Genomic DNA, 14,307 nt, shown 5'->3' on the forward strand with positions numbered 1-14,307 from the left:
CTGCTTTGTTTTAATCAACACCTGAAAAATCACAGAAGACACATACACATTCTGAGACAGTGTACCGTTTACAGATTTAGATCCGGGAGAAGTTAAAATGAATATTGTGGACTATAAAAAAACAATTGGCTAAAACATTTCAGAGCAGTGGAGGGGTTTAAGTTTTGGCAAAAATATTTCAGAGCAAAGAAGACCATTTCATAGAGATGGCAGATTTTGAAACTATTCATATTATTATGAATAGCAATAAATTAATTGTTTAAATTGTTGGGTATTTTTCATGGGAAAATACCAAAACCAAAACAATAAAACACAACAGAGGAATGCTCTGTTTCTCTGCCTCAGGATCTTTATGCACAGAGAAGCTTTTTAAAAAAATTATCTCAGAACAAACCAATACACAGCCATAAAAATATTTCTATTGATTAAGATATAAAGCCTGAAACAACATTCATCCTCTTTGCTGAGAGGGATTCACCAAAATTACTTTCACCCATCAAAACTCTGTTTTCACCTGAGGAATTACTGTGCTGGTTTACTGCAGTAAAACCCATTTTTACATTTTCTAGTGTAAAACTATTTTTACACATACTGCTGTAAAAATATTTTACACATACAGTAATCTTTACATTACATTCACAATCTCAAAAATAACTGAGCACTCTTTTCATTTGCATTTCAATGCAAATCCAACCTATAAAAAAAACTTACTCAAAACACATGCGCTCCACTTCATTTCTTTTCTTCATGCACTACTGTGCAAAACCACACATGGTTTTTCGCTTTTACTGCACCTTCATTTTACAATGCTCCACCATTTGCTTTATGCACTGCTGTGCAAAACCACACAAGGTTTCCATCACCTAGTTCTATCTTTTTACACACTGCTGTGTGTTATCATTCACATTTTAATTACATGTGCAATTCACTCATCTGCAAAAATGAGCACACACAAGAAACATATACCAAAAACATTAAAGATGGGGCGATGACTTGCCCATACCATTCTTTTAAATTTGCCCATACTCCCGCTGGAATAAAATTAAAAACTTCACCAAAACTTACCAACCCACAGTAAATTGCATTTACTGTTTTACTGACATTTACTGGCGGTAACGGGACTTTTACTTCACGTCAAATTTATTTGCTGCTGACTTGTACTTTAACCATTGACTTTATTTGCATCGCATCGCAACTTTTCTCATGTCAAAGACCCCGACTCTATGACATTGCCGATAGCGATGTGCCGATGCGATATCAGCGATCGCTTATCGGAGACACAAAAGCTCCTTTATAATTCCTTCACTTCATTTTGCCGATGCGATATCGGCGATCGCTTATCAGAAACACAAAAGCTCCTTTATAATTCCTTCACTTCATTTTGCCGATGCGATATCGGCGATCTCTTATCGGAAACACAAAAGCTCCTTTATGATTCCTTCACTTCGACTTTGCCGATGCGATATCGGCGATCGCAGTTGAAATTATATTTTCAACACTCCCCTTTAATTTCAACTGCTGGGCATTCAATCTTACCCAAGCACTTCCTCACATAGAGGGATTCACCAACTGCTTCTGATGCAGTTCCACAAACAACAAAGTTGTCTTCCTCTTAATAGAGGGATTTACTTGAGACTGTGCTTAAGAGCACCTTCCTCATGACAAGGATTCACCATGTGACTGTGCTTAAGAGCACCTTCCTCATGATAGAGGGATCTACCAAACTATGCTAGGGAGCATCTTCCTCTGAAAAGAGGGATTCACCAATGACTATGCTGAAAAGCATCATCCTCTTGATAGAGGGATTTACCATGCGTATGCTAAAAAGCATCTTCCTCTCAACTGAGGGATTCACTAATGACAATGTGCTGAAAAGCACCTTTCTCTTCAATAGAGGGTTTCACCAAATGACTGCTTCAAATGCAGTTCCAAAACAAACAACCATTGCACTGCTATGCGTGCAAACTCATTACAATGTTCTTTTATGCTGCTGCATATTCTCTGCTGCGCTGTTATGCCATCTTCTTTACTGTGTCTACCCCACACTGCTGTGTCTACACTTGCTGTTGTATTGCTGCACTTCATTTACATTTCTTTGCAAACCCTACATTGTTGTGCATTCTTCAAAGACAAAATACTCTGTCTTTTCTGGAATAATTACTCTGTCCCACCTTACAAATTTACACTGCTGTGTGTAAACATTTCTTACACTCACTGCTGTTGCATATATTGCATTTCAATTCAATGAACAACAAATTCATTACATTTACCTTTACTGCTGTAAGGAAAATTTCTTTTGCATGTGCTGCTGTCCATTACATCTCATTCCTTCAACAAAACTTTAATGTTGCTGCATCTTCTTGTTTGCATCGCTGTGTGCTTCTGCTTCTTGCTGTCATGCTGCTGTCCATAACTTCCTGCTGCTGCATTTTTTTTTTTTTTATTCACTGCTGTCCATACCCATAACCATAGACTGTCATCCCTGGGTTTTTATTTGCTGCTGCGTTGCCTCTGCAATTTGCACTGTTGCTACCTTTTGTTTCATCATACTGCTGTGCCCATACTCTTGGCACTTCATTCTCCACAAAATAACATAGGCTGCTGCCTTTTCTCATGCACCCTTGCTTCACACAATCTTAGTCTTCATTTTTTTTTATTTTCACAACACACTGCTGTGCAATTCCTTTCATTTTTCTGCTGCCACACACATTCTTATACATCCAGTGTACATTAAAAATCTGCTGTCCCTGTTTTTTTTTACGCATTCCTTTGCATGCTGCATTGCATATGAAGAAAAACATTACATCTTTTTTGCTGTGTGAAATTTCATTGCATTCTCAGCAACTGGGCATTTACGCTCTGCTGCGTTTTGCCTTCTCATTTTCTTCTCACTGCTTTGCATTTTCATTCCCAATACCAAACATTTCATCTGCTGTGCATTACACTCATTCTGCTTTGAGTATGTTCTATCACATTACATAGAAGGAAACTACCTTCCATTGCTATGCATTTCAATGCATGTGCACCACAAAAAAAATTTCAAACTGCTGTTTTGTGTTCTATCTTCCCACTGCTGTGAGGGTCTCCATGCTTTGCATTTTTCTATTATCTCGCTGCTGCTCTTTACATTTCAGCGCTGCCATCTCTTCTTCTTTATGCATTTCTTTGCATATTGCATAAACACAAAGCAAAAACATTGTTGATTTCATCACTGCTGCATATTGCCTTTCAGAGGGATTAACAAAGATTTCATTTGCAACTGCTGTGCTGCAATACATCCTCTATCAACAAATGACTGTTAATACAGTTCATCAAACAAAACAAAAAAAAATTCAAGCTCCCCTTTAGTGTATGCTTGTCTTCTTTTGGCAGACTCTTCTCAAAACAAATTTAGATCCACTGGGGAGTTCAAGGAGTTTTCAGATTGCCTTTCCTTCCTTCTCCACACTTGTGTAACTTTCTTCTTTTGCATGGGTCTAGCTTGTGTAAGAGCCCATGTCAAGTTACAGTCATGTGCCATATGCCCAATGTTATGACACTTGAAGCATTCAACATTCTTCATGAATAAAGATTCATGATTTCTTCTTGTGAAATTATTTCTTGGAGATTGTCGGGGACCACAACATCTATCTCCATGAAATGCTCTACAGTCTTTTGCCATGTGACCAAAGTTTGAACAAGCATAACAATAACCATAAAATGAACTTTGGTACCTGGGAGATGGAGGTTTTCTTGATGTACTTCTGAAGCCTTGCTGCCTTGAGATCCTTTGATGATCACCATTGCATCTTGCCTCTTTGCCATCAGCTACATTTCCTCTTGGAGCTGATTTTCTACTTGGAGCAGGATTCCTTCTATTGCTGCCTTCATTTTTCTCCTTGCCTTTGCTGGAACTAGGAGCATCACCATCTCTTTCTGGCTTCTTCATATCTCCTTTGCTTAAAGCATCCTCATCCTTGTTTGAGGGTTCAGCTACATACCCAAGTCTTGATTTATCAGATGGAGATCTATGATAGCTGAGCATGTCATCTAGAGCTTGAGAGCTCTTCATGATTTTTTTCATCCCTTCAACCTTCTTCCTGAGGAGGACAATCTCTTCTTCTAGCTTTTCACATTCATTATTTTTCTTTGCTAGTTGTCTCTCAGTTTCTTCCTTGCTACAAGTAGCTTCAGCTGCTGCTACTTTAAGAGAGATGATGTCTATCTTTATTTTGGAGATTTCTTCATCTTTTGCTTGATTGCTCTTCATTCTCTTTTCAGCTCCTTGTGCCTGCTTCTTGGCTTCTTGTAGTTCGGACTTAAGGGAGGAGACCTCTACCTTGTACTGTCCAATCTCTTCTACAAGCTTGTTCACTCTCTTGTGTCTTTGTTCAAGCTGACTTGTCAAGACATCTGCCTGCTTCTTTGCACTATTAAGCTGATCTGTCATAGATATGACTTCTTCATGATGTTTCTTCTTGCATTGGTCAAGCTCCTTCTTGAGCTTGGTAAGCTCTTCATCCCTTTCCTTTACTTGAAGCTTGATGAGGTCAAGCTTTTCATTCTCATCTTCTATGATGGGTTCTTCTTGGCTCATTGTCATGGTCAGTGCTCCTTTTGCATGAAGGTCATGCAGTCTGTCCCATATATCTTTTGCTGATGTATATTTTCCTAGATTCCTCTTCACAGAATCAGGTAGTCCATCCAAGATTAGCTTTGCTGCTTGTGCATCATACTCCATGGATTCTTTATCCATCTTGCTGTCATCAATCACTGACTCCCAGACTTCAATCCCCTCAGACATTAGGAAAGCCCTCATCATTATTTCCCATACATCAAAGTTTCCATCAAGCTTTGGGGTTTCAAATAGAATATATTCTAATGGATTGTCTTCTATTTTAGTAGAGGAGGGAGACACATTTTTAACAGGCCTCAGGCTTTCTTCTTTGACCTTGCCATTCTTAACTAGGCTTCAAATACTTGACTGTGTTTTTTTTTAAAACAACTGACTGTCTTTAATAATAACTCAGAAACTTGGGAAATACCTGAATCCCTTTGGCTGAAACTTCACACTGCTGGAGAAGCTTTCTCTGCTGCAACTACACCTTCCTTCAGCTTCTTTGAGTCTTCAAAGAGCATGAACCTGCTCTGTCACCATCAAAGAGCCTGGACTAGCTCTGATACCACTGTTGGGTATTTTTCATGGGAAAATACCAAAACCAAAACAATAAAACACAACAGAGGAATGCTCTGTTTCTCTGCCTCAGGATCTTTATGCACAGAGAAGCTTTTTAAAAAAATTATCTCAGAACAAACCAATACACAGCCATAAAAATATTTCTATTGATTAAGATATAAAGCCTGAAACAACATTCATCCTCTTTGCTGAGAGGGATTCACCAAAATTACTTTCACCCATCAAATTAAGATATAAAGCCTGAAACAACATTCATCCTCTTTGCTGAGAGGGATTCACCAAAATTACTTTCACCCATCAAAACTCTGTTTTCACCTGAGGAATTACTGTGCTGGGTTTACTGCAGTAAAACCCATTTTTACATTTGCTGGTGTAAAACTATTTTTACACATACTGCTGTAAAAATATTTTACACATACAGTAATCTTTACATTACATTCACAATCTCAAAAATAACTGAGCGCTCTTTTCATTTGCATTTCAATGCAAATCCAACCTATAAAAAAACTTACTCAAAACACATGCGCTCCACTTCATTTCTTTTCTTCATGCACTACTGTGCAAAACCACACATGGTTTTTCGCTTTTACTGCACCTTCATTTTACAATGCTCCACCATTTCCTTTATGCACTGCTGTGCAAAACCACACAAGGTTTCCATCACCTAGTTCTATCTTTTTACACACTGCTGTGTGTTATCATTCACATTTTAATTACATGTGCAATTCACTCATCTGCAAAAATGAGCACACACAAGAAACATATACCAAAAACATTAAAGATGGGGCGATGACTTGCCCATACCATTCTTTTAAATTTGCCCATACTCCCGCTGGAATAAAATTAAAAACTTCACCAAAACTTACCAACCCACAGTAAATTGCATTTACTGTTTTACTGACATTTACTGGCGGTAACGGGACTTTTACTTCACGTCAAATTTATTCGCTGCTGACTTGTACTTTAACCATTGACTTTATTTGCATCGCATCGCAACTTTTCTCATGTCAAAGACCCCGACTCTATGACATTGCCGATAGCGATGTGCCGATGCGATATCGGCGATCGCTTATCGGAGACACAAAAGCTCCTTTATAATTCCTTCACTTCATTTTGCCGATGCGATATCGGCGATCGCTTATCGGAAACACAAAAGCTCCTTTATAATTCCTTCACTTCATTTTGCCGATGCGATATCGGCGATCGCTTATCGAAAACACAAAAGCTCCTTTATGATTCCTTCACTTCGACTTTGCCGATGCGATATCGGCGATCGCAGTTGAAATTATATTTTCAACATAAACTTTATTGTTATTGGTCATATTTCAAAAAGAAAAAAACACAAACCTTACCACTATTTTAGAAATTTCAAGATATTCCCGAATCTACCTTCAAGATAAGTTCAGCAGCAATGGAGCCAACACTCTGCTCACTGTACTTAATTAGGGTTGAAAGCACAGTCACCTGCCATGGCATCTGTCAGTTTTTTTTTTGTGTCTCATACAAGCTGTAAAGGTTCTGGTGAACATCTTTGAGTCTGGTCAAGCGTTAAGGTTTAGATCTTGTCAGCCGCAGCTTCTTGTTTTATTTCCGTTCCTTGCAGGGCGATAGCCAATAACAAGAGGTTATAGCAGCCGCTGCAACAACTCATTTATATTCTCAATGCAAAATCTTGAATCAAGAAAGGAGTTTTCAGAAGAAATTAAGAAAAAACCCAACACCAGTGCCAGGTATGCAAATAGTGATTGAGGACTGCCAACGTGAAAGATCATCTACGCCCCCAAACCTATCATGCCTTCCATACCTATGCTCTGTTGCCGTTGTGTAGGATGGGGATCTTGTTTTTTCAGTCTATTTGTCAGGGTGGTAGGCAATTGGCCGCAATAGTTAGGATCTAGTATAATGTATTATCTAACAATGGAAAAAAGATGAATACCTTATGGATTCTTGACTTTTTTTGTAACTTGCTACTGTGTAGATATTGTTATAATGCTAGAGTGAAAAAGAAAACAATGAAACCAGCATAAGTTTTAAGAATTTTAATAGGCCAAACAAAATCATGCTATTAGAACACAAGATTTTTCTTATTTTCCCATGCTAACTCTGCTTATATTAATAATAAATCTTATCAAGGCCATTGGAAAGGTCAACCCATATTCTATGCTGTTTGAAAGTGGCAATAAGCTGGTACATTCTCTATTTTTCTTTTTGCTTCTATGGCCGAAAAGTAGCAGCCATGAAATGGTCACATTTTTTCTTGACATGTAATACTAATAATCCTTTAAAGAGAAATAAGAAGAGTGGTGCTATATGTTTAAAGGAAACCTTTGCAGCTGGAAAACCTCTCCAAAGTCTACAATCATGTTGGATTCTCACCATTGAAACATGTCCTGGTGCCGACATCATTAAATCTAGTTTATAACACTATCAAATATATTATTGTATTTCAAACAATTAATTGTGATGAAATACTAAGCATTTTAGTTATTATAACTTGTGAATCATGATTTATTCAAAAATGGGTGTCATTGCTGCGATGATGCTGTACCAAAAAGTTATTACATTGACTCATACAAGGCTATTTCTCCAATGCTGTGTAACATATCAAAGCCTAATTAGATTGCAGCATATTGATCTTTTCACTTTGACCAACCTGCAACCAAGACAGATCTCATATATACAGTTCCAAATTCAAACAATGATTTACATCAATTAAGTCGAGGAAACTATATAACGAAGCAAATATGAAAAAATGTTTAATCACTAGCCATATTCACAACAAAAAAACCAGAGAAGCCCCTGCACTTTTTTCACCATGCTCCGCTCGGCCATGCAAAAGCAGATTCCGCTTGGTTCTTAAATCCCCTTGCCTGACCTCATTATTTATTTCTTCTCTACCGTCGGATATTATTGTATTTCAAACAATTAATTGTGATGAAATACTAAGCATTTTAGTTATTAAAACTTGTGAATCATGATTTATTCAAAAATGGGCGTCATTGCTGCGATGATGCTATACCAAAAAGTTATTACATTGACTTATACAAGGCTATTTCTCCAATACTGTGTAACATATCAAAGCCTAATTAGATTGCAGAATATTGATCTTTTCACTTTGACCAACCTGCAACCAAGACAGATCTCATATATACAGTTCCCAATTCAAACAATGATTTACATCAAGTAAGTCGAGGAAACTATATAACTAAGAAAATATGAAAAAATGTTTAATCACTAGCCATATTCACAACAAAAAAACCAGAGAAGCCCCTGCACTTTTTTCACCATGCTCCGCTCGGCCCTGCAAAAGCAGATTCCGCTTGGTTCTTAACTCCCCTTGCCTCACTTCATTATTTATTTCTTCTCTATCGTCGGTTCCCAACAGGCCGTAATTATGTGTCTTCAACCCAACCTGACCTGGGCGCACAGATTTCAAGTGGAAAGTGAAAAGTTCATCGTTAAGTGCTTCATATCTTAACTACTCGAAGAGCAGGTTTATTCATCAAACTTGAAATGCATGCACTTTTCAGCCCTGGTGAGGTGGGTACTGGGTAGGAGTGATCCATCAACTCTTTGTATGTAAAGTGATGTGTTTAATTGTGCATCGAATCCAGACGGTGCATTAGGTCCATTGACTATGAACACCAGCACAGACCCTCTAAACTCCGGTGTAATATGCACCTGCAGGTTGAAAAATCTCAAGTGCCAAGGTCACTTGTGTAAACTCGAGATATTTATCCTCACCTGAGCAACCTCTAGGTGCATATCAGACGCGCGTTTATGAGGGTATGTGCTAGTAAATATCGTATCATAGATTCTCCATAGATTTCAAACATTATAGGCAGAGTGAATCATCAAAAGACGAGCAGCAATTCAGACCAACAACCTGAGGATGGATTCAAATAGGATTACATGGCAATTGTGCTCAAAAGCCATTGTGAGTTTTATTTAATTTAAACCTTGTGCATGGAGACAACTCCTGGGTGAACCATGTCTATCATTTGGCATTGAACAGCTCCTGATGCAGCCTGTATATATACACATAACCATCATCCTCATTTCAGAAATCAAGACATGAAAATGTGTTGGGCCCTCAAATGATACATACAGAATCCCTTACAAATGATCATTCAATGATGGCATCCTGCTACTATCATGTTTTAACATCTCAACATTCAAATACTGGCAATAACAATGAATTGGGTATGTATTGACTATTGAGTACCTCCTCTATTTTGGAGAGATTGAGCTGCAGGGCAGAATTGATCCATGCTAGAAGCTCGTTCCTGCCTACAAAGTAGGCACCATCCATCATCCCTATATTAGCTCCTACTTGTTGAAGAGGGCTTTGTCTTAGGTTTTGGATTTTGAGGTAGATCATGAGTTGGAGCAGGGGAACCTGAACATGATCCAGGTTTAGGAACAACAATTTCAAGAAACAACCATTAGAACACCACCAACAACATCATCACTAAAATAAACTAAAACCAAAGTAATTGCATCCTATAAGAGAAGGCTACTTGGAAGACTCTGGTCATTTCCAGCAATTCCCCCCCAAGTCTGGCAAAAAGTACCACCATAGGCCTACTATTGTAGGTTGTAGGTTTTGTCTGCTGATAGTTGTCTCTTGCATCTACGAAGTTATCATTGTTATCAGGTCCTGCAACAACAACACCAAATAAAACATTAGGGTCATTCCACTAGCAATCAAACCATATCGAATATCCTCCTTTGCAACTAAGAAAGGTTGAATCCTCTTTGTGATACAATGGAAGAAGCCCTGTGGTGGAACTGACGAGGATACTTTGGTCCATATCCCACCATGTAACTTGTGGCCCTTGGATTGTCACCCAGTATGTAATCAACATGAGAAAGGTTTTAGTCCATAGACTGGAGAAAATTTCAATATTTCTAGCTCTTAAGCTAACTGAATTATCATAATGGATAATAATAACCCACCAAGAAGACATTCCAGGCACCAGAAGCAATTTTCTGTGAGATATTAGAAAATGCCCAGCTGGATTTCTGCACGTATTAAATTTACAGAAGCCGGGTTTTAATCTTGTATACTCTGTATTAGAATTAGTTAACATTATCTCCCATGGCAACGAAACAAAATTATATACTGCAAGGTTGAAGAAATTCTATAGGATTTTTAGTGGTACTTCTCTCATGCATTGGTCTCTGAAAGAGTATATTGTAGATATATTCAACTCAGCTTCAGCAGAAAAGCTGCCCAAAGTGATGATTGGGATTGCATAATTATATGGAGGAAACGTTAACTTCTTGCTGCCATGAAATGGGAAAGAGGGCATAGTATTCAGATGAGCTGGAACTTCTAGATAAAAGAAATCAGATCCTTCCTTCTCTTGATATCGTTTTGCACAACTTTAGATTAGTCATCCATTGGTGATTCAAAAACATTCATTTTAACTAATTCCAGGAGCTTACTTCTCATTGAATCAAAATGTAAAGTTTGGGCATAGTCTTGTACTATAAGCCTTGATCATTGTAAAAGAGGCATCTCTGTTTAGCTGGGAATTTTTTTTTGTTTATTTAGTTGCCTAATACCAAAAGTCCAATACCTTGTCTATCTTCAATTTAGTAAACACGTCTTGCAGAATTTTATAATTCTGGATCATGTCATACTCTGTTTTTGCATCGAAATTTACCTGCAATGTAGCAAATTCCAAAGGGTCATCAAATACTTCAATCAATGAATCATCAGACTTGAAATTTTTTATTAAAACTATTCATCATTAAGTGCTTCATATCTTAACTACTCGAAGAGCAGGTTTATTCATCAAACTTGAAATGCATGCACTTTTCAGCCCTGGTGAGGTGGGTATTTATATATTTTACTTCTGAAATCACTATTTACTCATAAAATGTATTTATATATTTTACTTCTGAAATCACTATTTAAGTTTGCAAAGTTATACCTATTCTATTTTTAGTGTGCAAAGTCATGCATATTCTATCTGTAAACTTGAATTCTAAATTTGAATTGATAACTTTTGAATGATGCAACATGTTTTTTAACCATCAAATTATATTAAAAGATGATATTAAACTACTTGTTCTCGGATCATCTTGCAGGTAGTTTAATCTCTGTTTTGTTATTGAATTTCTCCCTACCTTTATCTGACAATATCCATTTTTTACTATATGTGAAGCAGTTGCAAACTAATTTTGTTGTTCAACTTTCAGCGTTGAAAGACATTTCTGGACGTTCTCTGTATTGCTTCAACTCCAGTAACAACCTTAATCTCCTTTCCGAGTTTTATAGCACAAACAACAAATTCAGTCACACCAAACAAACTCAGCTCAGTGAATTCACTGGTTCTACCTCCGTCTCAAAGACGTAGTCAACCGTCAGCCTTGAAGATGCATGTTCTTGCTTTGAACTTCGTATAGAGATCAGTAAATTGCAGTGAATCCATGGCGGGGGGACAGGCTTAGGTTTTTCAGTAAATTATGTGTATTTTTTAACATACCACAAATGCAATTGATATGTATTGAAGCCCTCATGGCTCCAAAAATTAGGGCAGATGATTAAGTTAGACCCAGGAAGTCAGTTTTGACATACACATCTCCAGATTATTGTTTACAAGTTTTGGTGGTGTTTACTTCTGGTGTTTTATCTATAGTGATCATTTTCAATCAATGAATTCATCACCTAGTCCAGACTACCTTGCTTAAAAATGATTACTATGAATGAAACTCCGGAAGCAAACCCTTCCATGTCTAGATTAATATGCTGATCGCTTGAAACTGGCCTTTACCTCCACATTTGTACGGTAATGCAGTTGGTCCCAGGTTTGTCTTATGTGGACCGTTGGTTGATAACATAGAATATTGATGGATGATATTGACGTGAACAGGCTAAAAAACTATGCGGCACAAAATTTTGTAATAGAAATGCTTAATAAAATATGTATAAACCTAATTGTATGGCTCAATAGCATATACCAAAATCATGGCTCCACATTAACCTTGATCTGTGTTTAGGGTTTGCTATGCCCCAAGAGTTTTGAAAATTACCATACAGACTCACTCTTACAAAATTTTAAATCCACTGAATTCATGTTTCTTTTGAATATGTTTACAAAAACCTAGTTGTTCCACTTTTTTCTTTACATTTTGAAGCTTCGTAGACAGGATTCACATTTTTGTTCATGTAATGTGAGTGTCTTCATTTCACTAATACTGGATTTTATTTTCTATGTCTGGGTTGCCAAAATGGAGCGGTTCAAATGAAAATGGTATGTTTTTAGGCCTCTTCGTTTGAGAGGTCTAGATTCCAGATAGATAGGCAAGTGATCTGAAAGAATTACTTTGAAACTTCACATTTTTGTTCATGTAATGTGAGTGTCTTCATTTCACTAATACTGGATTTTATTTTCTATGTGTGGGTTGCCAAACTGCAGCTGTTCAAATGAAAATGGTATGTTTTTAGGCAAGTGATCTGAAAGAATTACTTTGAAACTAAAGGATTCACAAGGCTTTCCTAATCTTGCAGAAAATGTTTCGTCCATATTAAGCCATAAGGATGAAAACCAAGCGAGATAATAATCAGTTGATGCAAGGGGCTATTGTTGAAAAATATTTCTAACTCTCATTTTACTTTGACATTATTTTATAATCAAGAAAATGTGGGAAAGAACGCTATATTACAAGCCCATTAGATGAAGTTGGGGTAGATTTTATGGTTTGAAACTAACTCAACTGAAATTTTCTACATTGTTTTTATCAATATGAAAGCCTGAGAAGATAGGTGCAGGTGAAGCAATGGAGTTTTGAAATGGGTAGATTTTATAGTCTAACATTAACAACCAAAATTTTCTACATTGCTTTTATCAATATGAGATTCTGAGAAGATAGGTGCAGGTGAAGCAATGGAGTTTTGAAATGGGTAGATTTTATAATCTAAAACTAACTCAAGCAAAATTTTGTACATTGTTTATATGAATATGAGAGCCTGAGACTATAGGTGCAGGTGAAGTAATGGAGTTTTGAAATGGAAATCACTACAATAAAATTCTAAAATGAAACAACAAATGGATTTGTTACAAATTTTCTTTTGTTTGTTCCATTATTGTTGTATCTATGAATGGGTTTTTCTGCTTCTTGGCTTCGATCATGACCATTTGGGGTGGCCTTCTGCACTGTTTTCCATCTGCTTTAATCATCATGAGCTAGAGATTCTATGATGTGTTTTGTCTTATAAGTCAGTTCTATACAATGTTCAGATTTCAAAAGATTTCATTCATGGCGTTTCTTCTCCTGTAATTTCAATCAGGGTGGTCTCTAAATATTGTGTTTCCTTGTGCAATAAATTCACTCTACATCATGGGGGAAGCTTACGCACAGCTGGAGCTTAACATCATCTCAGCTCAAGATCTGAAGGAGATGCATCTTTTTGGCATGATGCAGACCTACGGTGTTGTATGGATCAATTTTGAGAAAAAACTGACGACGCAAATTGACAGAACAGGGGGCACAAACCCTACTTGGAACGACAAGGCCATATTCAGAGTGGAAGAGAGTTTTCTCCGCTGTGAAACCTCTGCTGTGATGATGGAGATATACTCCGTGGGTTGCCTCAGGGATACCTTGCTAGGCACTGTGAGGGTCTTGCTTTCCACTCTCCTCAAGGGCTACGGGAGCACAGATTTCAGTGGGATGAGTTTCTTGGCACTGCAGGTCTGTCATCCTTCTGGTCACCCACAGGGCATTCTCAACCTTGGAACCATGATTCTTGATGGAGTAGACCTTCACAGAATGAACAGATTCATCCCTGCAACTGGGGGGCTGTGGGTTTCAAAGATTTGATGGGGAATCCTGTCGAACCCAGGCCTTCATTTGTGAGAAAATTACTGTCCATTAAACCTAATAATGTTGTTGATGCCCAAGAACAACAATCCCGCTGTCAAGACTTCAACAGTAGTGCATGCAAGGAACAAGGTAAAGATCAAGAAAAGCAGAAAGATGGTGGTGAGATGGTTGAGAAGGAGAAGAAGAAACTTGTTGGCTGCTATCAGATTCTCATGGCCCCAAAATTGAAAAGGAATAAAGTTGGATTGAAGAATGGGGCTGCAAAAATTCATCTCAGTCCATCTGACAGTAAC

At 37.5% G+C, this 14,307-nt stretch overlaps 1 protein-coding gene across 1 annotated transcript; it reads left to right on the forward strand.

Annotated features, from left to right (window-relative positions):
* The first annotated feature begins 13,528 nt into the window (after nucleotides 1-13,528).
* On the forward strand, nucleotides 13,529-14,011 carry LOC149148296 (protein SRC2-like). Its single transcript, XM_089442134.1, has one exon. It carries the CDS (start codon nucleotides 13,529-13,531, stop codon nucleotides 14,009-14,011), a length of 483 nt encoding a protein of 160 aa, XP_089298260.1.
* Nucleotides 14,012-14,307: the final 296 nt, after the last annotated feature.

Source organism: Pinus tabuliformis, chromosome 9 (assembly GCF_031772625.1).
Source record: "Pinus tabuliformis cultivar Carrire ecotype Pingquan chromosome 9, CPIR1, whole genome shotgun sequence".
In the NCBI taxonomy this organism is placed as follows: Eukaryota; Viridiplantae; Streptophyta; class Pinopsida; order Pinales; family Pinaceae; genus Pinus; species Pinus tabuliformis.

What these genes read in the sequence shown, in the direction of transcription:
- LOC149148296 (XM_089442134.1), top strand. Translation starts at nt 13,529, where the DNA reads ATGGGGGAAGCTTACGCACAGCTGGAGCTTAACATCATCTCAGCTCAA.